At 42.8% G+C, this 24,577-nt stretch overlaps 1 protein-coding gene across 1 annotated transcript in view; it reads right to left on the bottom strand.

Annotated features, from left to right (window-relative positions):
* Positions 1-407: 407 nt before the first annotated feature.
* The window catches only part of PRELID2 (PRELI domain containing 2), a 72,789-nt gene continuing 48,619 nt past the window's right edge, over positions 408-24,577 (bottom strand). The window contains exons 6-7 of the mRNA XM_084778215.1: positions 6,545-6,614; positions 408-671 (exon numbers count right to left, since the gene is read on the bottom strand). Coding sequence (XP_084634341.1) covers positions 6,555-6,614 — 60 coding nt within the window. The 3' untranslated portion in view covers positions 408-671; positions 6,545-6,554. The remainder of the gene's footprint in view (positions 672-6,544; positions 6,615-24,577) is intronic.

Raw genomic sequence — 24,577 nt, 5'->3', positions numbered from 1 at the left:
AAGCTGTACTGACTTCTGAGAATATCAGACATACATGCACACGTGGCTTAGCTGACCATAATATACATGTGGCTTAGCTGACCATGGTATGTATACATGTGGCCTAGCTGACCATGGTATGCATGTGGCTTAACTTGACCATAGTATATATATGGCTTAGCTTGACCACTGTATACATGTGGCCTAGTTTCACCGCAGATCTGGCACATTGTCTTTCTATTCCAGCTCTCGAGAAGGAGGTAGCAGGATGGAACCCTTTGTCATTCCAGGAATCCTTTCCTGGATCCTATGAACAGTGTTGCTGATAGCGTATGAGCACAAGGTGCCTCCTCCGAACCTTTATCCTGCCCTTGGCTGCACTGACAATATCAAGAAAACCAGCAAAATATCTGGAGGAAGCATAAATGTCATCCAATATGTTTTTCCCCTTTATTCATAGAATTATAAAGAGACCATGTCATAAAGTTCCCGCTGCAAAGGTCTCATCTCCAGGAGTCCCATAAATTGAAGCAGGCTCCAAGAGGGATTGTCAGTCTGTGCTCCAGGAGGAAGGTCCTCTCTTCTCTAAGCCACTGACTCTGTGGTCCTGAAACTTGCATCCAGTAATTGTGCCTACGATGTCGTGGCCAAGAAGGGATCCTCAACAAAAAGTAGACAAAGCAGCAGCTTCCCTGCAAGAGAAAGAAATAGGTTTTATCACCTAATAAACACGTCTCAGCAATCAATACTTATTTGCCCTCTTTTCTGAAGCAACTCCCAAGAGTCACTTGAATTCTCTCACTATGGATAATTCTTGAAGAGATTGCATTCCTACCTCCTAATGAGCTTCGAACAAAGCAAGCACCTCATTTTATTAAGTCAAACTACCTGGAGGAGCCAGTTCAGAGTGGAGCTGAAGATATGACTAAAAGCGAGTTCTCAATCACTCCAATGGGATGGGACTCCACTGTGCTATCAAATCTCACCGCGCCGGTCTCCTGAATGCCAGCAGCAAGAACAAACAGATGTCGGGGCTATTTGTTTTATTCAGAAGTGACAGGAAATCAAAAATCCATCAACGTGTCAGCAGCAATGCCACAAGCATATTGCTTACGGAGGTTTATGCGCCTCTGTTCTGGTTCATGAGAAAATTGCCTTCTAAGTTTTCAACATCTTCAAGTGCCCAGTTGGACGCACAGGTCAGAGAGTTCATGGATGTTACCTCTACTGCTAGGCACCAGGGGAAAATGAAGGCATGTGCGACCTGAATTTGAATCTTACCTTCTTTCTTTCTTTCTTTCTTTCTTTTTACTTTATTTTATTTTATTTTATTTTATTGAGATAAGGTTAACTATATAGCCCTGGCTGGCCTGGAACTCACAGACTTCTTGAGTGCTGGGATTAAAGACACGTGATGTGAAAATATAAAATCATCTCTCATCTCACACATTTATGTACATCTACAGACTGTCTTTTAAAGACAGAAAACTGGGCTGGGAAGATGGTTCCGTGGGTAGCTCAAGTTCAAATATCCAGCATCTATGGAAAGTCAGACATAACAGCATATGCCTCTCATCCCAGCACTCAGACACAGTGGGGAATGGAAACAAGAGAGTCCTCAGATGGTCCCAGGCTGGTACACACCGCACAAGAGACCCTATCTCAAATAAGGTACAGGATAAGAACCAATACCTCAGATTATCACGCTCCTCTCCTTCCCTCCCTCCATTACACACACACACACACACGCACACAGAGACACATACACACACCTACATTTATGCAAACAAATGGCTGTCACAATTCATAACCCATTTTCCCAAAGGAGTAAATGTAAAGGATATATACTCTTCATATATACGTCTATGATTACTATAAATTAAAGACTGCTATTTAAGCCTAAATTATTCCCCAAATGAGCTTCATTGAGTATATTATGTATATACAGCTAAATTGACGATTTAGTTGTTGATTTCATAGCATACCATTTTGTCAAGTAAAAGTAAATAGTCCTGTAATCTTCACTACAAATCAGATTTGGAAAAATTTGAGTCTTTGATTTTGTAGCCCAGGTACAACCTTATTCTCACCCCCACCCCTTGTTTTCTTGAAAATTTTTACAAAGTTCTTGTGGTTTGAATTGCTTCTGACTTGGTGGATCTTTTTTACGTTCTCAAAAAATAGCTTTGTGAAAAATGAGTTGTAGGTGGGGAATGTGCTGTTCTCACGAGTTGTAAGGGGACAAGATTAAGCGGAAAGGGGCCGGCACTTGGGAAGCCGAGGCAGGATTGCTAAGAGTTTAGGAGCAACGTGGGTTATGGAGTGGGACCTGCGTCAAGAGTAAAAATGGTGGCCTAAAAGATGGCTTATTGGGAGAAAGGTCCTTGCCTTCAACCCTGATACTCTGAGTTCAGTCTTGTAGAGCCAGGTGGTAGAAGGAGGGTACTGACTGCCACAAGTTGTCCTGTGACCTCCACACATGTGCTGTGTACACACACACACACACACACACACACACACACACACACACACACACACACACCTAAAACAAAAAGCAGATAAAAATATAAGAATGGGGAGGACAGATCACCCAGAGAATAGGGTTCAGAAAACTATAGCCCATATGCACCATCCGGGCTGCTGCCTTTTAGAAATAAAGATTTATTGGAATACACCTGTAATTTTTACTTTTATTCAGAGCTGCAACAGCAGACTTGAAGAGTTTAACAGAGACCTTGCAACTTTTAGAGCCTAAATTATTTACTTTATGGCCCCTTTGTTATTGGTAGCAAGAACAAGAAATTTGTTGTGCCCTGAGTTAGTTTCGTAAGTTAACGTCAAGGATTGTGGTGGAGACTGAGTGGCCTTTTCCAACTGAAATGTTGATCACATCACACCTCTGGTCTATACCGCTTGACAGTTTATCTCCTCTGTGTTTGTGATAAGACCCTCACTTGGTGAAGACTCACACGGTGCTATCTTAAGGCATGAAGCAATATTAAAATGCTAACAACAATGAAATTAGAAATACCATCCACCGTGGTCACTGAAGTCACTCAGAGAGGCCCAGTGCCCATGGGATAGAAGTACAGCCTTTCTGTTAGTAGAGGCAGTGTCACCATAGCATGGTAATAATATGAGCACTATTTATAATTGTCTTTTGCGTGTGTGCATATGTATATCCACTCTGAAGTTCTCTACCATTTAGCTACTTGAGATGGAGTAGGCTGATTTCTGTACACCAGGAAAAGCCCAAGTCTTAGGTGAGTCATATACGGCGGAAAGAAAAAGAAAAAAAAAAAAGATAATCCAAGTGTCCCACCTTTTGATATTGCAAAAATGGCATTATCATCTACAAAGTTCTGTGTGAAGAACGGTGTGATTAAGTCATTAAGTCATGCACACAGGCCAAGACAGTAACAATAACAATAATATATAACTTCAAAACATTTTAAAATGTGTTCATTATTGTTGTGCTGAGCTGGGCTCCTAGCTGTCCTGCACCCATGGGCCACAGGCTGGACATGACTATAAGACAATAGGCCACGCCGTAAACTTTTACTCATCTTTACTGACAATACTTTAAATCCCAAATTGACTTAGAACCACAAGCTGGCCTGAGCCTTGACTCTTTTTATCAGATCAGTCTGCTCTAACCTAGAGATTGTCTACATTAAGATAATAGATGATAGATAGATGACAGACAGATGGTAGATAGATAGATAGATAGATAGATAGATAGATAGATAGATGCAAGAAGAGGCTTTGATTAAAAAAAAAAAACCTCAGGGGAAAATATAAGGTGAAAACGTTCTGCTGACTGATATAAAGGCAGATGTACACAAAGCAATATTGAAACCCCAGCGGTCTGCTTTCTCAGTGTCCTAACACTGACTGCATCCATCTCTACCCACAGATGAGCTCGGGAGCCCGCACAAGACTTGGTCAACCAGAACTCCAAGACTGGGCTCACTATTCTATGCTGTAAAAATCCTCCAGATGAATCTGATGCTCACTAAAACCTCAAGACCATTAATTCAGCATTTGGAATCTAGCAGGTATATGCTTTCCTAATCCTAGCGCAGGCCCCTTGACTCCCTCGCAAAACTTTGAGCTGACTTCCGGTCTTACTGCCTGGGTAAGATGGCATCAGTGTCCAAGTGCACATTAGTACTTGTGAGAGTGGGGTCTGTTAAGATTGAAGCAGCCAAATGGAAGCCATTAGAGATGCCTCTACCTGGGACAACAGCAAAGCAAAGCCATTATTGGATCCCTGGAGAGCTTGTGAAAATGAGTGCCGCCATCAAGGCCACAGGGGTAGTGACTCTATCCATATCTCCATTTAAGTCTATTTGTGCAGAAAATAGGTGGATATTGGAGAATGACAGCTAATTAGTGTGAGTTTAATCAATGGTGACTCTAATCACAGCTTGTACAAGATGCAGTCACCTTGCTTGAACAGATTAACACATCTCTTGGTATCTAATATGTGGCTGTTGCTCTAGCAGACTTTTGTCTCTTTATATCCATCAGTAAGACCCATCAGAAGCCATTTTCTTTCCGCTGGCAACTTTTCTTACATTATGAGGTATATTTACTGTTATACTATGTTATGAGATGGCCCTAAGCCTTTGAGGGAAAAGAGTAGAATATTACAGCTTAAGTGAGGAGTTTGGGTGTCAGGTTGATAAAGAAGGAATGGGGTTCCTTGTCTTCATTGTCAACTGACTGGATTCAGAGGCAACTGGGAGCTACAATTCCAGGAGAGTCTGCGAAGATATTTCCAGAGAGATTTGGCCAAGCAAGGAAGACATACCCAGAGTGTTAGTGACACCATGTCATGGGTTAGGATTCTGAACTTAATATAAAGGGGAAAGGGAGGACACCAAGTGAGCACCAGCGTTTGTGCGTCTCTGCTCCCTCCTGTGAAGGCAATGTGACCAGCCGCCTTATGATCTCACTGCCATGTCTTCCCACCTTAGTGGACTCTATTCCTTCTTACAATATAAGCCAAAATAAGTCTCTGTTCCGTAAAGTGGCTTCTGGGAAGCATTTTTATCATAGGTATCAGAATACCTAATATGGTAGACTTCACAAATATTCATGCCTAGGACTGGAGAGATGGCTCAGAGGTTAAGAGCACTGTCTGTTCTTCCAGAGGTCCTGAGTTCAATTCCCAGCAACCACATGGTGGCTCACAGCCATCTATGATGAGATCTGATGCCCTCTGCTGGCATGCAGGCATACTTGTAGACAGAACACTGACTATGTAATAAATAAATCTTAAAACAAACAAACAAAAAAATACACCAGCCTAGAAAAACAGGAAGATGTTGCCAAGGTATTTATAATTTGTTTAAGGAACAGGGTGGGTATATGAGCAAACCATATTTAGATTCAATTCCAGCACTTTAAGAGCACCTACCATTTGCCATGCCTATACCCAATAAAAGTATCTTATTTAGCCCTCCAGTAATATTAAAGTCTACTATATGTCAAGTGCCCACAGCTAAGTGTTCATCAGAATGGTGTTCAACTTGCAAACAAACAGAATTGCAACCCTCCAACTAATGTCCATCCAGAGGCCCAGCGGGCATGCTTTGAACATCAAGGTACTTGAACATGAGTGGTCCTGTCATCGCTTCTTCAGTTAATTACTCTCAGGGTTCATTGTATACCACAGTTAGAACAGCAGGTTGTTTATGGGAAATCATGTGTAGTGTTCTTTTAAGCTGGCTTAAGGTAATTATAAGTTACCAGTCTGTACCCATAACAAACACTCCTAATCACCTAAGGCACTTCAGAACAGCATTTCAAGCTGTGGAAAGTACACACTTACCCAGTAGCTCTGATCCAAAATGCTTGGGACCAGAAGTATTTTGGGCTGTGGAAATTTTCATATTTCTGGAATATTTGCATATCCATAATGAGATTTCCTGGAGCTAGAACCCAAGTGTAAACACTAAATTCGTTTCCTTTTCACGTGGACTGTCTACTCATAGCCTGGAGATAACTTACACACAACACTTAAAATTCACCTTGTTTGGACTGCCAGCTGCCACATAAGGTCCAGCATAAAGTTTTTCATGCATTCAGGAAGTTGCATATTTGAGAGAATTTCGTGTTTTGGTCTTGGGGATGGATTAGTAAGATGTATTTGTTTCACTAGACAATCAACACATTCCTTTCTTCTGATCCTTCCTGCCCCAGATACAGCTTTAAGTCTCTCTTCTTGTTCTGAGAACAATAGCTTAAGCTTCGACTGATCCGGAAGCAAATCTCTGCCACCTCAAGGGCCTCAATCATGGTAGATTATACTGAACAGTTTGAGCAATTTGAAAGCAGTTGTACCTCAGTGCATGTTACAAAACTGCTTTGGAAATCAGGGAGCCAAGCAAATAAAGCCGCTGAGCAGATAACAACATGCCTCTGAAATAGTATTCTATGGGTATCACTGGGAAACGTACTGCGTGAATAGCCCAGGGAGGCTGATTCATAATGCCAGGCTTATGAGCATGAACACATGGCTTGAGTAAATAATTCTGATTTTTCTTTTGATACTTACTGATGATTCTTTATTCCACTAAGGGGGAACCACACTGTTCCTTTAGCAGCGTCTCCATTATTCTAATTCCCTATGGAGAGAAGAAAGAAAAATCAAAATGCCATCTTTCATAGACAAGCACCGTTACATTTATCACAACCTTTTTCCCTTCAGGGAATCCAGGTTCTGACCATATATTCATTGCAGAAGAGAGGGCTTAGTCATCCCTGACATTATTATAATATTTCACTCAACAATCCCCCTCCCGCTTTCTTGGCATGCTCCTGGAGCTGTTTGGGAGGTGGGCAGAGCAGAGTTTAGAATCTGCTTGCAACATCAGAAACCAGCCCAAGCCAATGTAAGCAAAGTCTCACGAGTGGCACAGCTTGCCAGAGTTGGGGATAATGGCGACTGTAAATGTTTGCCGAGCGCTGACAATTGTGCTGGCTTCACTGCCAAGGTTCAAGCCTGTTGGTGCAGGCAGCAGGTGCTGCCATACCCCACCGAGATGCTCTCCAAGATGAGAGTCTTCTTTCCCCCACCCACGAGAACCTATTATGGACTGCTGCAGGCACAGGACTACTCCGCCAAGGCAGATCATCACCTGGGGTCATGCCCCTTCACCAGGGCCTGCCCATATGCTATGGTTGGTGGATATGAAGACAGAATGGCCCTCTTCCCTCAATTGCAAACCACTCTGAGAGTATCGCACCCCCCACAGCTCCCCAGCTACATAGCTGAGCCCTTTGCTGCAGCTGTAGCCTAGTCAGCCTCCTCTGCCTCCCTCCTCCTTACAAAGATGCTCCCTAGAGCCTAGAGCCCTCTCCAATATACTCCACATGCAAAGCTCCACTTCTCTGACACCTTGTTTGAAACACACAATGCCGCTTTCCCAGTTAGAACACAGATGTTCAAAGAGGTTTAAGTATGTGCCCAAAGTTCTAATGTAGTGATGCCTGTGAAACCACACAGGCACTCCACATTGGTTTCATCCATCTTCTGCACTGATCCTTCCATGGCTGTCCATACAACCTGCTCTCAGAGGAAAGAAGATGGCAGACCCTCTTCCTCTATTTTGGAGACCAGTTCTGAGGGCTAGAAAATAGCTTTCATGTACAAAGATGGGGCTGAGGCATAATTGTGAGGTAAGATCTTAAAGACCGCAAAGCTGGATCCAGAAGGAAAAGGGCTTGCTGCTCACAGAAACTAGAAATGCTGAGAATAATAACAATGAAGGGAACTCTAAAACGGTTCCCCAGGCCCCTCCCACAAAGGTGGGTTTAACGGTTCTAGAGGGGCCCCCAGAGTTCTGTACTCTGACAACCTCTCATGTGATTCTAAGATGAAGCAGGGCCAGGCAGTCCTGAGTGGGCATACGATGGAGGCTGCCATTGGTGCTTAAGAGAGCAGGAGACAGGAATTGGAAGGGATCAAAAGCAGCACTAATGGGTACAATAAAATATGTTAGGGGCTGGGGAGTCGACTGCATGGGTGAAATGCTCAATGTGCAAAGATGGGGACCTGAGTTCAAACCCCTAACTCATTCCTTTAAAACGACCAAACAACAACAACAACAAAACAAAGAATGAAACAACAACAAAAACCAAGTCAATCACACATCTCTACTCCCAGCACTGGGAAGCAAGGGAGCAGAGACACATGGATTTATGGAGTTCATTGTCCAGCTTTTCTAGCCAAAGCCATAGGCTCCAGGTTCAATCAGAGACCCATCTCAAAAAGATGCAGTGAGAAATGATTGGGGAAGCTGCCTAATACTCAAGCCTCCACATGCATGCATACACATATAAACCTTGCAGGTACATATACATACCCATATGAACAAACATCATAGACACACAAATACACATGTATACACACACACAAACACATTCACACACAAACATACATGTAAACACACGTATACATATATATACACATACACACAAAAAGCATGTACACACATACAAAACCACCCATACACACAAATACACACACACACACACACACAAATATCTTTAATACCAAAGCAGAGCAAATGAGATATGATCCTGAAGGTCTTTCTGGTTGTGCCAGGGCCATCGCCCTAGATGATGCCGCAGCTTTAGAAAGAAGAAGCATTAAAGGGATCGGACAGAGGCTGAGAAACACGACTCATCAGATGAACCAAGACAGCAAACCACAGGACCAGTCATCAGAGGCAGGAGACTTGGGCCCTATTTACAGCTCACAGCTTAGGACACCTCCTCAGACACCTGCACTCCCATCCATGTATACTCTCACACACATGTAATTGAAAATAAATCTTAAAATCATATATTAAAAAAAAAACCTGAATGGCCTAAAGCATTGGAGAAGAAGAAATGAGGACCAGGGGTGCAAAAAATAGTAGGATAAAATCCAACCAAATTCTAAGAACCAGACCATGATGGTGTTCACTTCTGGTCTCATTTGCTCAGCAGCAGATCTGACAAATATTTATTGTGTGCCTTGCCTACTTGTGCACTGGACATTACATGGTGAACAGCTAAGACACAGAGCCTGCCCTGATAGAATTTACAAGGAATTTTCTCTCTTGTTTCAAGTTTTTCTTGTTCCAGCAACCCCACTAAATAATTAAATGTCCTCTCATTTCCAAAAGAATGAAACTGCCACATAAATTCTATCTCAAACGTATTTCTTCAGAGTACACATCCAGATGGTATGTCTTTAAAACAAGCAAAGCACATTCTGTCTCGGGAAGAGAGAACCAACCCATGATCCATCCCATCAGTCTGAATTAAGACCTCCACCACTTACTGGGCCACTAATTGACGTAAATAAAGACTCTGAGGTTTGCCCTGGGAACTCAAAGACATTATTTATTGAATCAATTATGTTCACATTGTGACAGTTGATTTTTCTTTCCCTCTTTGCCTTCTCATACCACTTCACTCTTAAGTTAGATATAGAAAGAGGAAGTAAGGGCAAGAAAAAGACTTATAAAGTAAAATTTAAAAACAAAAAATACAGAAACCTAACAGGTAGGCCAGTCATTATTTGGCACCTCTCTCTGGTAAGGAGGAGCCAAATCAAAGCACAGTCAAAAGTTCTTTCAAATAACGTTCATTCTCACTCTCAAATCTCAGCCCCAAGAGATTAGACTTAAGGAGGCTAAATTTATACCCCTTATCACACAATGAGGCCGGCCTGAAGAGCAAACATAAAGTGCATCCACCTTTTAGATATACCTTAAAAGCTTTTTGGACTGACAAAGCATAAACCAGCTTGATTTCATCATTATCTCTCTACCCTCACAGTGGTTTTTTTTTTTCCTCTACTACTAGGCTATCTTTCTCCATTTGTCAACGCATAGGCAAGTAAGCCACCTCAAGGCCACATGTCCCTAACGCCAGAAGCAATGCCTAAAACTACTCCCCTTCTCTAGTCTCAGAGCCCTTCAGGTTCCAAACCCTTCACATGGACCACACTCTGTTCCTGAGAAACCACAGATTATTACTGCAAGACCAAAGTGTGTCTTCAAGAGAGGTAGGACCAACGGCGGCTAAATCCAAACAGTGTGCTTACTTTATAATCAAGCTGACACTCCCTTAAGAAGCTCTGCTTTACCTGGGAGGCTCCAAAGGGAGTCATATTAGACCTTACCAAAATTACAGACATCAGAGCAGATCCCCAAAGGCAGACCCATGCAGGGCTCTTAATAAGAGAGCTGCTCACTTAATTATCACAGTGATTTTTTAAAAATTGGTGTCAAAGACCCCACTGGAAATAACTCCTTCTTGTGGTTCATGGCTTTGAAGCAAATACTGCCCACGCTAGCTAAATTTTTTGTCAATTTGGCACAAGCTAGAATCATCTGAAAGTAGGGAACCTCACTTGAGAAAATGTTTCCGTAAGACTGGCCCGGGAAGCCTGATATGACCTGATAGGCTATGGTCATATGGTGGGGGAGGAGGTCCGCCCCACTCCTGACTGAGGTCTAGGAGAGGAACTAGGGCAGAAGAGGGAGGGAGGGTGGGAATGGGAAGATACAAAAAGGGGTAACATTCAGGATGTAATCTGGATAAATTATAATAAATTAAAAATAGATAGATAGATAGATAGATAGATAGATAGATAGATAGATAAAAAAGATTGACCTGTAGGTAAGCCTATAATAGGGTATTTTCTTGGTTGATGAAGAGGGGCCCAGCCCATTGTGGGTGGTGCTATACCTGCGTAGGTAGAACTGGAGTGTATTAAAAACAAAAAAACAAAACCTGAGTGTCGCGCCCTCCCGCCGGCAGGAACGATGCAGACACCAGGATCCTTCTCAATTGCACTTTATTGGGAGCACCCTTGAAGCTGAAGCGAAAGACCCCGAATGCCTGCGAGCACGCCGTTTAAATACTGTCTGCACGTGGCGTGTCAAAGTCTCATTGGTTACATTTGGATGCCTCATTAGCATGCCTCATTAGCATGCCCCGTTAGCATGCCCGCAGTCGAGAGGGCTGTGTTGGAGTGTTTCATTTGCATACCCCTGTTCGGGAGGGGTGCATTAAGAGGGCTTATGTCTGCGTTTGCGAGGGAGCGTTAATGGTTGCCGCCAAGTGGTTACGGCCGCCGCCATTATCGGGTGTGGCTGTGCCTTACACCTGAGCAAGGCAGTAAGCAGCATTCCTTCATGGCCTCTATTTCAGCTCCTGCTTCTGGGTTCCTGCTTTGAGTTCCTGCCCTGACTTCCTTCAGAGATCAACTGTGATGCAGCAGTGGAAACAAATTAACCCTTTCCTCTTCTGGTTGCTTTTAATCAATGATCTTTTATCACAATAGAAAACCTAATCAAGACACTCTCCATAGTACCAGCGGCCTTTGTGTATACGAGGCTACAGCCAGCAGCATAGAGACCCAACAGGACATGACGTCCCCACTGAGACATCATGGTCTCCTGGAAGAATGCAAAATAACAGAGAAAGCTCAGACAATCTCTGGGAAGTGATGTAACTTGTAGAAGAAAAAGAGTATGAAAGGAGAAGGGAAGGAGAGGTCAGTCATTCAAGAAGAGACAACTTGGAAGGGCAAGCAGAGGAGGAGAGATATAAGCAAACTACAAAGCCTGGTTATAAGTCACAGCTACCAGAGAAAGTGAAGAGAGAACACAGGGCATAGGCATGGGAGCAGGAAGTTACACACAGCACTCTCACTGTTAAGCAATTACCACAGGGAACTGGACAGAATAGAGAAGGAAACAGGATGATTATCGTTCCCACCTTTCAAGTGCCTGGTGTCCCATCCACACCCACACCCATGCACTTTCCCCTCCTTAGCTCCACTTGTTCCTGGAAGAGACAACAGCACATAAAACCTCCTCTATAGCCACAAATGATACTGTAATTGGCTAATGACGCTACTGTAGACATCTGGATCACATCCGAGCTTGCTGGGTAACTTTGTGCGAGATTTTAAATTCTTTATACCTCAACTGCCTCCTCTTTGAATAGAGAGAGCAACATGAGCTTGTTCTAAAATTTGGGTAAAATCATGTCTAATCTGCTTACCACAATTCCTAGGGTTAAAAATGCTGGTTTATGTTAAACACCCTGTAATTAAATAGCTGTGCTTGCCGTAAATCTTCCTGGAACCCTGGGATGCTGGTTCTCAGCATACACACAGCTCCATCCTCAGAACTACTTTAAAACCTGGTGGCATATGCATGCAAACCCAGCATTCAGGAGGTAGTGGAAGGAGGTCAGAAATTCAAGGTTATCTTTGGCTACATTGCCAAGTTCAAAATCAGCCTGAGACACATGAGTCCCAGTCTTGAAAGAGAGAGGTAGCGGAGAGGTAGAGAAAAGAACAGGGAGAGGGAGGCGGGGAGATGATGTGACTCAGGTAAAAAGACTTGCCACAAAGTCCTGACCACCTAAATTTGGTTCGTAGAACAAAAGAAAAAGGTGACAGGACTACTTCACAAAGTTTTCCTGACTTACACACACACACACCATTCCATTTGATATCCCCAACCCCCAACTTCCACCCCCAACACACGCAAACAAAAAAGAATGCATCCTGTGGATGACTACAACCTTGGGATACAGCAGACACACCGTGTAACTGTCCACTGAGTGAACAAATGAACCCACTGGCTAGCCAGTCATCAATTTGTATTTCTGCTATTTTAGATGACACGGCAAAAAGCTCAGGTAAACAACATTGCTTGTGTTTCAATCCCAGTATCTTGGGCAGAATTTAACATGCTGTACTCAGCACTGATGGTTGTAAAATATATCAGCATATGACTCGTGGATGCTAGAACACCTTTGGGATGAGCTGACCTGAATGAATCTGCCTCATGGTGAGCATCCTTGATGTATGGGTGGGAAGCTCAGCATCATAAATACTGCCACGGAGATGAAGGGACAAAACAAGGAAATAATGAAGGTATAAAAGGAAGAAGGAGGGGCTGGAGAGATGGCTCAGAGGTTAAGAGCACTGACTGTTCTTCCAAAGGTCCTGAGTTCAATTCCCAGCAAGCACATGGTGACTCACAACCATCTATAATGTGGTCTGATGCCCTCCTTTGGCCTGCATGTGTACATGCAAGCAGAACACTGTATACATAATAAATAAAATTAAAAAAAAAAAAAGGGAAGAAGGAAGAGGCAATGACATGGAAAGAGACAGTAGTACACACGAGGTCTGGAGAAATCTGAATTAGTTAACAAATACTGAGAAAGAGAGACACTTTTCAATGCTACAGTTTGCATTATAAAACCACTGGCCACTTAACAAAAAAAAAATTGGCATCAAATTTGCCCTTCAACTTCCATTTTCTGTTAAGATGGCTTATGTAGAACTTGTTCAGAATCATCTTGTTAGTGGTGCAGACTTGTAAAGACATGAACAAGAGAGTAACAGCACTTGGCTGGCTCAATTCCCAACATGACCTATGGCCCTCATCATGCTCATAGGACTTTGTCTGGTCTGTTTGTACCCCAATCTTCCAGCCATCACCCTCTGCATCCTCCTCTGACCAAACATGTCCACGCCTTCTTTCTCCCTGCCTGTTCTTTCTAAGGAACATCCCTCGGTCTTCAAGTGGCAATGCTAGCTCTCTGCCGCATTCACAGCTCAATTGATCTAGCCCCCTCCTCAGAGAGCACCTGCTCCCGGGGCCACCCCTGATCACCCAGTCTAGATCAAATCACCAGGCCGCACTGTCTACATCACATTCGTTTAGCAATTCTCAAGCCTCTAAAGCACCGTCTTGTCTGTCACCGCCATGAGATGTATTCCATGAGATCAAAAAAAGACTCTGTGAGTATCCACTGATGAATCCCATCTACATTGGAACCCATAAGATGAGCATCATTTGTGCAGGAAAGGAGGGAGAGAAAGAACTAAGGGAGGGAGGGAGGGAGGGAGGGAGGGAAAGAAAGAACTAAGGGAGGGAGGGAGGGAGGGAGGAGGGAAGGAGCTATCAGCATCCAGCTTTCTTATCAAAATATAAGAAGGACACTAAGCAAAGCTTTCCAGAAAGAAATATCTTATCACAATAAAGCATCTTTTAATCAGGTGCCCAATTCTTTTCAATTTAGAGCTACCTTCATCTACAAAACTGGAATAGCACCAAATAATAACAAGAAAGATCTACTAGCACGTGCTGTGTGCCAAACACTGTGGGAGAACCTTCCCCAAACAAACCTCTTCCACCTTTTATCTGTCCTGAAGGACCGTGATTTGTGCTTGAGGATGACAGCAAAGCTCGGAGACAGTAAACAGCCCATCCAAACCCACACAGCAACTAAGAAAAGGAGCCTCCATTTTGACTCAAGGCAATCAAGCAGAAGAGCTTAGAATCTGGCAAGGCCGGAAGTTCAAATGAGAGTGTGAAAAACCCTATTCCAATGCTGGATGTGCACCAAGAGCTTTTTCTCCGTTCCCTGTTGACTGTGGCTTGAAAATCCTGATAAACAAATCAGATATTTTAGTCCTGTTCCCAAACAAAATGTCATGAATTTTAATATGAGTCAATATCTAATCACATCTACAAATTATCTCAAATACAATACTTTTCAAATAGGAACAGTCAAATACAATTTGTAACTTTGATATAAGTTTCCCACAGTAGTTGATACTTCTGTATCAACTTACTGATTCTTCAGTAAGATTCCCTTTTATTTTCATTAATCATCCCCCAAATCTTTAGGTGTGATTGAATAACATTGACTGCTACAATGATTCGCATTCCCTGCTTCACGTTATTAATCTTTCTCTCTCCTGAAGGAGAATTTTCAGTTCTCACAACTTGTAACAGGAAATAATATATCCCCAAATAATAAAATCTAAAACTTGAGGAAGACTTTGTATCTTCTAAGCAAGAAAGAAAATCCCCAGCAAAGAGTTGAAAGTGACCCATTTGATTTAGCAAAATCTACAGCCAAATAGGAAGCCTGCACTGCCATTTCCATGGCCCCTGTCCCCATACACACAACCCACAAGCATCAAGTCTCTGGTGGGTGCTTCTGTTATCAAGTTCTTCCTCCATCTTCCAATAGGACTCAATTTGCCCTAGTTTTGACTGCACAGGAATGCAATCTCTACACAGTTTTATTTCTCCCGACTTGAACTTCATGTGTAACATAGCTTTCCTTGGCTGTTCATCAAGGCCCATGTCTCACATAGAGCCACATCCCACTCGAGGTTGCCCTGCAACTGAACATCCATGTCCTCTTACAAGTCTCCATCCATGGGATGCGTTCACTACTCCCCGTGCCATCTCTGTCAGTCCTAATTACAAGGCACAGTGTCATCCATGAGCAGAGGGACATCAGTGCCTGACTCCACAGGGCCATATCACCTTCTCTTGCTGTGACAAAGAAAAAAATAACGATGCTTCTATCCATTTCCTTTTATTGGCCTTTTTTTCCTCCCTGTTCATCAAACTTAGGCCAAAATATAGCTTCTCCATTTTCCTCCCTCACTCTGAGACAAAATGGAGAGTCTATCAATGAGTTGCCTCTGAAGGAATGCATACATCATACATCCAACGGTTGCCCAGGAAACAATAAATCTGACAGATTTCTAGATAATTTTCCTTTTGCTTTATTTCTACCCCTGCCCACAGTCATGCTTCTGCATTTGTCAATAATATTTGCATGCATGTCTTTAAATCAGGTGTTTCCTTTGAACAAAGTATCATTTCCTGAAGCCACACTAACAAGCCCATCTCACAAAGTTCCAGCATCCTCGAGGTTACTGCTGATCTGATACAGGATGACTAGCCCCATCTCACCCACAGTTTTAGCATTCTTAACATTTCTATGTGGTGAACCACTTTTGCTTTCATCATTTCCAGGGAAGGAAACAGTCTCAGAATAGTGGAGACCTGAAGGCCACATGGTTATCAGGTGACTAGCCTAGAATTTCCGCCTGCATTTCTTTAGCTCTTTCTACAATGAGCACTTACCACGATGAGTTTGTTTCCTTGCCTATAATGGAGTGGAGAGAACAGAAGAAGCATTTTACTTTGCAAAGTTACTTTTAAGGATTAAAGGAGGCATGAAAAGCTACTGGCACCCAGCAGGCTTGTGCTAACAATGTTTAACCTTCAGGTCTCCCTGTGGCCTAAAGACAGGTGTTGACCACTGCAGACTGGGCCTCTCTCACCACAAGGCCCTTTTCAGTCAGTGTCCAGTGACCCAAAGGAAGTGCTACGATAGACCCATTTCAAGTATCTTTACACTCATGGACCATATTTCTCTTGCTGATTACATCACCTCAAAGAGACACTGATGCTCCTATAACTCCTGACACACCAGATGGCGGTGAATTAGCCTTCCTTGGGTCACAGCACTGGTCAACAACAGGAACACCACTAGAATCCAGGTCCAAGGAAGAACTGGTCCTCAGCAGGCAGGCCAGGGGCTGAGCTGGACCTTGCTGAGCACAAAATACACCGGGTCTCCTGAAATCCTCATGCCTAGCCTATGAGCCAGACACACAGGGACAGAGAAACTCGGAAACAATGCTTGCCAGTGGTATGCCTGAATAGAAGGTAGCAGAGTCTAGAGTGACTCCCTCAGTATACTAACGCCTTTAAAAGATGTGTTCACAGCCTAACATGGCGGTACACCACTATAATCCCAGAACTTGGGAAGAGGGGACAGGAGGATTAAGAGTTCAAGGCCAGCCTCTGCTTCACAGCAAGTTCAAGGCCAGCCTGGGATCCCTAAGATGCTATGGAAGGGGAAATGGGGAATGGGGCGGGGGTGGGAGGGGGGGGAGAAAAGATGTGTTTATGGCTTTGTTATCTTAAATTAGTACAAGACACCACGTCGCTTATCTCCGTTTGCATGTTTGTGTCGTTATTTTCTAATTAGGAGAAGCAAATGAGAACAAACCACAAGCAGTTTTCACAATATTCTCAGAGCAGAACACCTCACCACACCTCCAGCATCTTTTCCATCATGAGAGTCTCACTCGTGGGCTCTAGAGAAGCCACACCTATCCTCCGGGAGCATTCCTGCTCCATTAAGTTACTTGTGTATAGAATGGCTCGGTCGGCTGTCTACGCAACACAACACCTTACTTCTCACATCAGTGCCTTTTGTTGCTACGACAAAGCATCCTAGCCAAAAACAACTTAAAGAAGAAAGAGCTTGTTCGGGCTTACAAGAGTCAGTGATGGGGGCAGGGAAGCATGCTAGAGCAAGAAGCTAAGAGCACATATCTTCACCCAGAGAACAGGAAGTTGAGGCTAACAAGCCTCAGATCCTGGCCTCAGTGACAATCCTTCCTCCAGCAAGGCTCCACCTCCCAAAAGTTCCAGACGATCCCCCAGGTGTCTCCAATTGGGGACCAAGTGCTCAAATACTTGAGGCTCTTCACTCCCGGGCATGGTTCTCATTCAGCACAGCACATCACTAAAGGTCTTTCTGGTCACTAAAGGTCAAACATGCCCATCTTTTCTTGGGGACAAAAATAAAAAATAAAAATCACACCGGTGAGCAAAGTACAGCGTTCCTTTCTGGAGCTGGAGTGACGTAATTGACAGCAACGTCCTCGTGATGGCTGCCTGCATCATCACACGTGCTGCCGAGTGGCACAAGAGTAAGCCACAGAAAGTTCAAGAAGCAGTCTTTCTTAAGAGTTTTAAGTATTTCGCATTACAGAGTAGCTAACTAGAATAAAGGCAACATCGAGGCAAGGTGCTAAGTGATAAAAAGAAAATCTTTCCATACAGATTTAAAGGTGAATGGTTGCTGACTGTTTGTTTGGCTAGTTAGTTGGTGTCGGTGTTGTTTTATTTGTTTTTGTGTGTTTGTGTACTTGTTTCGTTTTTGTTGTTGTTGTGCCATTCCATTTTGTTTCTGATGCAGGGTCTTGCTATGCCGCCCAGGCTGGCTTTAAACCTGAAACGTTTCTGCCTCAGCCTCCTGAGGGATGGACTTACACCTGTGCATCACCACCATGCACAGCTGACCTCTTATTTTCAAAAGATAAAAATGTCTGGCTGTGCTTATGCAGACAGATTTTTTTTTTAAATCCCCAAGTCTTGTTATAAACTAGTAAGTGGGCAGGGTATATTATGGGCCGAAGTTTTTGTGGGTGGGGTAGTGTTGCCCTCCCTCCACTAGGAGCCCTGTCTGGTTAGAGGGTAGCCTCTTCAGTCTCCATGACTCCTGCTACTTGGAGTCTCAGCTAAAGTCATCCCCCATACCCTCCCAGGAGCCTCCTCTGTCCTAGGCCTCCAGCTTGTCACAGAGATGTCGCTCTCCCCCCATCCCTCTCCCCCCTCCTGTCCACCGTTTCTCTCCTATTTGCAGGCCGTCTGTCCTCCCGCCCCTGCTCTCCCCAGGTCTGATCGCCACTCTCGTTAATCTCTCTGCTTGCTCTCCCACTCTGTTCCCCCTCTTCAGCTGCTTCTGCTGTCTATCCTATGTCCCCTTCTGAGTGGGACTCAAGCATCCTCCCTTGGTTCCTCCTTGTTACTTATCTTGCTTGGGTCTGTGAATTGTAGTATGGTTATTCCGTATTATATGGCTAAAGTCCACTTAGAAGTGAGTACAAACCATGCTTGTCTTTCTGGGTCTGGGCTACCACACTCAGGATGATATTTTCTAGTTCCATCCACTTACCCGCAAATTTCATGATGTTCTTGTTTTTTAATCGTGGAGTAGTATTCCATTGTTTAAATGTACCACAGTTTCTGGCTATTACAAATAAAGATCTATAAAAATAGTTGGGGAAATGTCCTTGTTATATGGTGGAGCATCTTTCAGGTATATACCCAGGAGTGGTATAGCTGGGTCTTGAGGAAGAGCTAGTCCCAATTTTCTGAGAAGGCACCAGATTGATTTCCAAAGTGGTTGTGCAAGTCTGCACCCCCACCAGCAATGGAGGAGTGTTCCCCTAGCTCCACCACCTCGCCAGCATGTGCTGTCACTTGAGGTTTTTTTTTTATCTTAGCCATTCTGAAGGACATAAGATGGAATCTCAGGGTCATGCATGGACTCAGCCTAGGCCCCCTACACATACGTAGCCCATGGGCAGCTTGGTCTTCATATGGGTCCCCTAGAAAGGGGAGCAGGAGCTGTCTCTGACATGGACTCTGCTGCCTGCTTTTTGATCACTACCCGCTGGTGGGACTGCCTTGCCAGGCCACAGGGAGAGAAGATGCGCTCAGACTTCATGCTACCTGATGTGCCTATGTGGGTTGTGGGGGGGGGGGCGGCTCTCCTTATCTGAGTAGTAGGGGATCAGGGATAAGGGGGAAAGGGAGGGAGGGTGGGACCAGGAAGGGGAGGCTATGATCAGGATGTAAAACTAATTAATTAATTAAAAGAAACTAGTAAGTGGTAAAGAGAAGTTGAAGAACTGGATGTAATGGTGACAGGCTGAGAATTCTGAAAATCACTCCACCAAGTCAACTAGCTAAGTGGGATGTAACTGGTCTGTTCCTGGGGTCATATCCTCTGCTTGGTCTCAGATATATCTCCAGGGATTAGTAATGCCCACATGGGTAAAGTTCTAAGCCTGTCTTTGATGTCATATATATAATCATATATATATATATATAATATATGATGTCATATATATAATATATATATTATATATATGATGTCATATATATTAATGGAATTCTTTCCTTTGATTAAAAAAAGTATTTAAAATTCATTCATTTGATTCTTTTGATTAAATAAAGTATTTAAAAGAATTGCCTTTAAAACCAAGCATTGAGAGCAATTCCAGCTATTGTGTAAAATCCTCCAGGTCGGGGACAACTCTTCTACCTATTTACCTCATTTGGAATTCAGGTTCTCCAGGAGATATCTGTTACAACAGCATACATAGTGGAGTGGGCTGCTAGGAGAGTGGAATGCGAAGGAGGGGGTGGTTCGCTTTGTTGGCTGAGCCTGGGGGGGGGGGTGCACAGCACAGCGCCGGAGCACTTGCTTGGCATGCACAAGGCCCTGGGTTCAATCTCCAGCACCATGATGACTAAGATCCTAAGCTTTTGAAAACAGAAACAGTAAGAATAAATTTTTGTATTTAAAACAAGACACGGATGTAGCCTGCTCTTCTGTGTTCAGGCTGGGATCTAACCACCTGATGTGGATATGGCACAATGTCTTGCCCCCTGTGTGGTCTAAGGCAAAGTAGCTCACATCTCTGTGCCTTCTCATGAGGGTACCCAACACAGACAAAGTGCTGAGTAAGACAAAGTATGTAAAGTACTCTGGCCCCCATCACCCTGTAGAGATGATTGCACATCCACGTCTACTGTTTACCATTCATGATTGTAAAGGACCAACCTAGAGACTCATTCAGCAAATGAATGGAAAAAGGAAGTATGTGGTCCATACACACAACAAGGCTTTACTTGGCCATAAAGAGAACAAAATTGAGCATTTTCAGGAAAATGGATAGAACCTGAGATCACTGGTAAGCAAAAGCGAGGCTCAGAGAGAACTATTTATGCTTTATCTCATATGTAGACTATAGATTTAAATCATATGCATGTATATAGGTATATGTGTGCATGCAGCCTGTAAAGTAAAAGAGAGACTATCAGAGGGAAGAAAAAAGTCCAAAGTGGGGACCAAAAGAGGTTAATAAAATATGTATGACATAAAGGAAGAAGGAGGAATGATTTACAGGATAGAAGTGGGGATAACAAAAAAAGATTGAGGGGGCCCAAACAGTAACAAAATAGAGATACACAGATATGAAAGTGCCGCAGTGAAAACCATTTTTTGTATATTAACTAAAAGTCAGTAGATAATAATAATGGCAATAAGTAAAATATTGGGGTAAAATATACTGCCTGTGCTTAATGATTTCATTACCATCCCGTTGTTTCTGTATTTGAAAAGAAATTACTTTGCTTTAATATTAATTTAAAATAGAATCATAAAATTCTTACTGTTCCTGGAAAATAATATAATCGTATGTTCATTGAGCCAATAAATATCCACTGAACCCCAAGGAATTTCTGGATCCTGAGGATAAAGTAGTGCATTCCATCTGGAAGTCACTCAGCCAAAACATGAAACTTTACAAAGACCAGGGAAATCATTCATATGTAGGAGTTACTAAGTCTTTTCTAAGATAGTGTTGCAAACACAAAAGGTTCTAAGATGAAGATGTTCCACCCTGTGTCACTTTGTGACCTTGTAACCCTGAGTAACACTGTGAGTTAGAAATAACCTCTATGCTCAGTACTAAAGAGGAAAGTAAGTTATAACTACTTAATGACGTGTATGTAGTTAGTGTAAAAGGCATTTGTGATGAAATGTTCATCTAAGAAAGATGTATAACTATATTAATACTGTGGACATCAATGTTTAAAATCTGCCTGTAAAAATGTGCCAATTTAGATTACTGGCTCTTTTAAAAAGCCAAAGTCTTGCTACACAGTGATCAGTTATGGTGTGTTTCCTGTACGCCAAGGTATTTTAAGTGCTTCATTACCCTTGTTTGTGATTCTCATGTTCATGAGGTAGACAGCATTATGCAAATATCACCCAGAGAAAGGCTGGGCTACAAGATGAGGAAGGGCTCTGAGATTTACACCCAGGTCAGGCTGACTGGAAAGGCAAGCTCATTATACCCACTAAACGTTGTCTGCAATGCTATAATGGGGAAAATAAGCTTTTGCTTTTAACTTCCTTGCACTTTGCTTTTTAAATAATGACAACACAACAACCGATCATTTGCCTTGCGCCAAGTGCTGACCTATGTTGTTTTATATAACTCATTTACTCTTCCCAAGGACTCTATGAAGTAGGCACCAATACTATGTTCTTTCTACAGATGAGGAAAATGAGACACAAAAATTTTAATGGCTTGTCCAAAGTCACACAGCTGTTCTGAGCAGAGTATTGTCATGAATGGCCCTACAAAGACTCCAATTTAAAATTCACTAGTTATTCAGTTCATGCACTAGTTACTCAGAAATAGTCTTAAACAAGCCTCATAAAAATGTGTAAAAGATTTTACACAAAAAAAAAATTGTATAAAAGCCTTTGGGAGAAGAATCTCATAATTTCGTTGAATTCTAACTATTTCAGACATATTGAGAAGATTGCAGACTAATAAAAAAAAGTCAACTTTTAAAATAATGTAGGGATCCTTAGAAACAACAAAAGCTATATCCCACTAAAGGTCACTGATGAAGAAAAGTTTTAATTATAGCTTTTAAATTCTACTTAATCTGGGAATCAATATGAAAGAAGTTAATTAACTGCAAAAGACACCATTTTCTTTTGCTCAGGAAATTTGGAGAAAAATAGAGAGAACCATTGAGGAGCAGGAGTGATGGCTCCTGTCTGTAACCTTAGTAGCTGGGGAGCTGAGTCAGGAGGATGAGCAGGAACTCAAGGCCACCCTGTTCTACAGAGTGAATTCCAGGCCCGGCTAGGGTACACCAACACAGTCTCATAACAAAACAACAACATCAGCAATGACAACAAAGAGCCAGAAAGAGAAGGAGGAGAGAAAGAAGGAGGGAGAAGGGAAAGAGGGTTCGAGGCAGAAAGAAAAGGATGAAATAAAATCGCTTTAGGTTATCTCCAAGGAAGACAGATAGCCAAGGACTAAGGGAAGCCCTTTGCCAGATCCTAGACAGCGAGGAGAATGAAAAACAAACAACTTGAAAGTGACAGAAAGACATTACTCCACCAAACTCAGAGTCACTAAACAAAACACTCCTTTGTCCCTTAACAGGCAGACAGGAAGCCTCTTCCAAGTCACTTGTGCGCCTGTCCATTGCTGAGGTCCCTTAAAGAGTAGGTACAACAAAAGGTGTCCACTGCCAAAAAACAAATTAACTCCTCCCATGGAGTAGAAATCTAGATAAGAAATCACGCACACCCCCAGAAGAGGCAAAGTACCCACACAGCAGGCAACCCAGGGAGATTTTAAATAGCATTATCTAGGCCCCTAAGACTACAACAGAGTAGAGGTCTAGATAAGGAATCACCCCTTAACTGAGCTGTGGTGGGACACACCTCTAATCCCAGCACTCAGGAAGCAAAGGTAAGTGGATCTCTGTGAGTGCAAGGCCAGCCTGGTCTACACGGCAAGTTTCAGGACAGCCAGGGCTACACAGACAAACCTTGTCTGAAAAAGAAAAGAAGAAAAAAAAAGTGAGGAAGAGGAGAGCAATTCCACACCTCAGGAAGCCCAGAGAGCTTTCAAGTAGCATGTCACAAGACGCAAGCCCAGAACTGCAGGGGGACTGTGGGACCTGCCAGTAAGAAATGAAATTATCTTTCAATACAAAAAGTAGCCATTCCTACACTTCTGGATTTGACTCCTGACCTGAGAAGACTGGTGGATTTTTGGTCAAACTTAGAGCCTTCATTTAGCTCAAAGAGCTCAGTTGAGGACAAACTGGAACCTGCAAGTGCTCTTTTGATCCACAGCAGATCTGTACCTCAAAAACACTCAGTCCACATACTGTGCTAAACCCTATTCTTTCTTTGTTTCTTCTTTCTTTCCGTCCTTCCTTGTTCTTTTTCTGTTTTGGAGGAGGTGGGGCATCTTGGTGCAGCCTGTTTCGGCTTTAAATTCTGTGCTTGCCTCAGGTTTATCTCAAGAAGGTAAGGATTTATGGTGGCCACAAATTCCTGTTTGCACTGCCTTTATATATTTGAATTTGCGCAGCACAGTGAGAATACGGGTTCAAAAACTAACACGCTGGTGGGAGATTTGATCCAAGACAGTCAAAAAAAAAAAAAAACCCCTCAGCTTCTGAATGTCCCAGTGCCTGGCTGAGTGTAACAAAGAAACATTAGAAAAAGAGTGTCATAGTAAGAGCTGAGAAGGCTAGGGCACTTTCCCTACAGTCTAGCAAATGTCTACTTCAAGGTCATAGGTACCCCTGATGCTATTGGAGTTGAAACGTCTTATTTCCTAACCTAGACTTCTGTCTTCACAGTGGCAGCTAAGAGAGTAGGCCCAAAATCACACAGCCTGGATTCGAGTTCCAGTATTGTATTGTGACATTCATTTCCACATCTGTAAGAGATAAAGGTAGGAATAACCACAGCTTCATTTCCAGGCTGTTGTGAGGATGAATGTTTGTGTAATTGCAAAGCGCTTGGATCATGGTGTGCAATCAATAATTGCAGCTGCTCTCACTATCCTTTCTGGTCTTCCCTAGAGCTTCTATACCATATTTATGGAAGGCATAGATTTTAGAAAGCCGCCTTGCTCTATTACTGGGACCGGCATTTCAAAGGCCTACACATATTTATAATATGCAATTTGGCTCATATGAACAGGACTGTGATATAAAACTATAAGAGCCCTACTGTATGCTCATTGCCTTTCCTGTTTGCCTAGTGTTTTCTGAGCAGGTTTCTTATTTGTACTACTTTATTGTCACCTCAATCCTTAATCATCTACTTTTTAAATGAATTATCTCTGATGCTCTCTAATGCCTGCATAGCTGAAACTATTTAATTTTATGCATCTTTGTAAACTAACAAACAGAATAAATGTTGTTTAGAAATAACAGGAAGTAACAGAGAGGAAAAACAGATAATTATAGAATTTTAAAATAATTAC

Source organism: Acomys minous (genome assembly GCF_964271855.1).
Source record: "Acomys minous genome assembly, chromosome: 4".
NCBI lineage: Eukaryota > Metazoa > Chordata > Mammalia > Rodentia > Muridae > Acomys > Acomys minous.
This window is presented reverse-complemented; position numbering and strand designations above follow the sequence as displayed.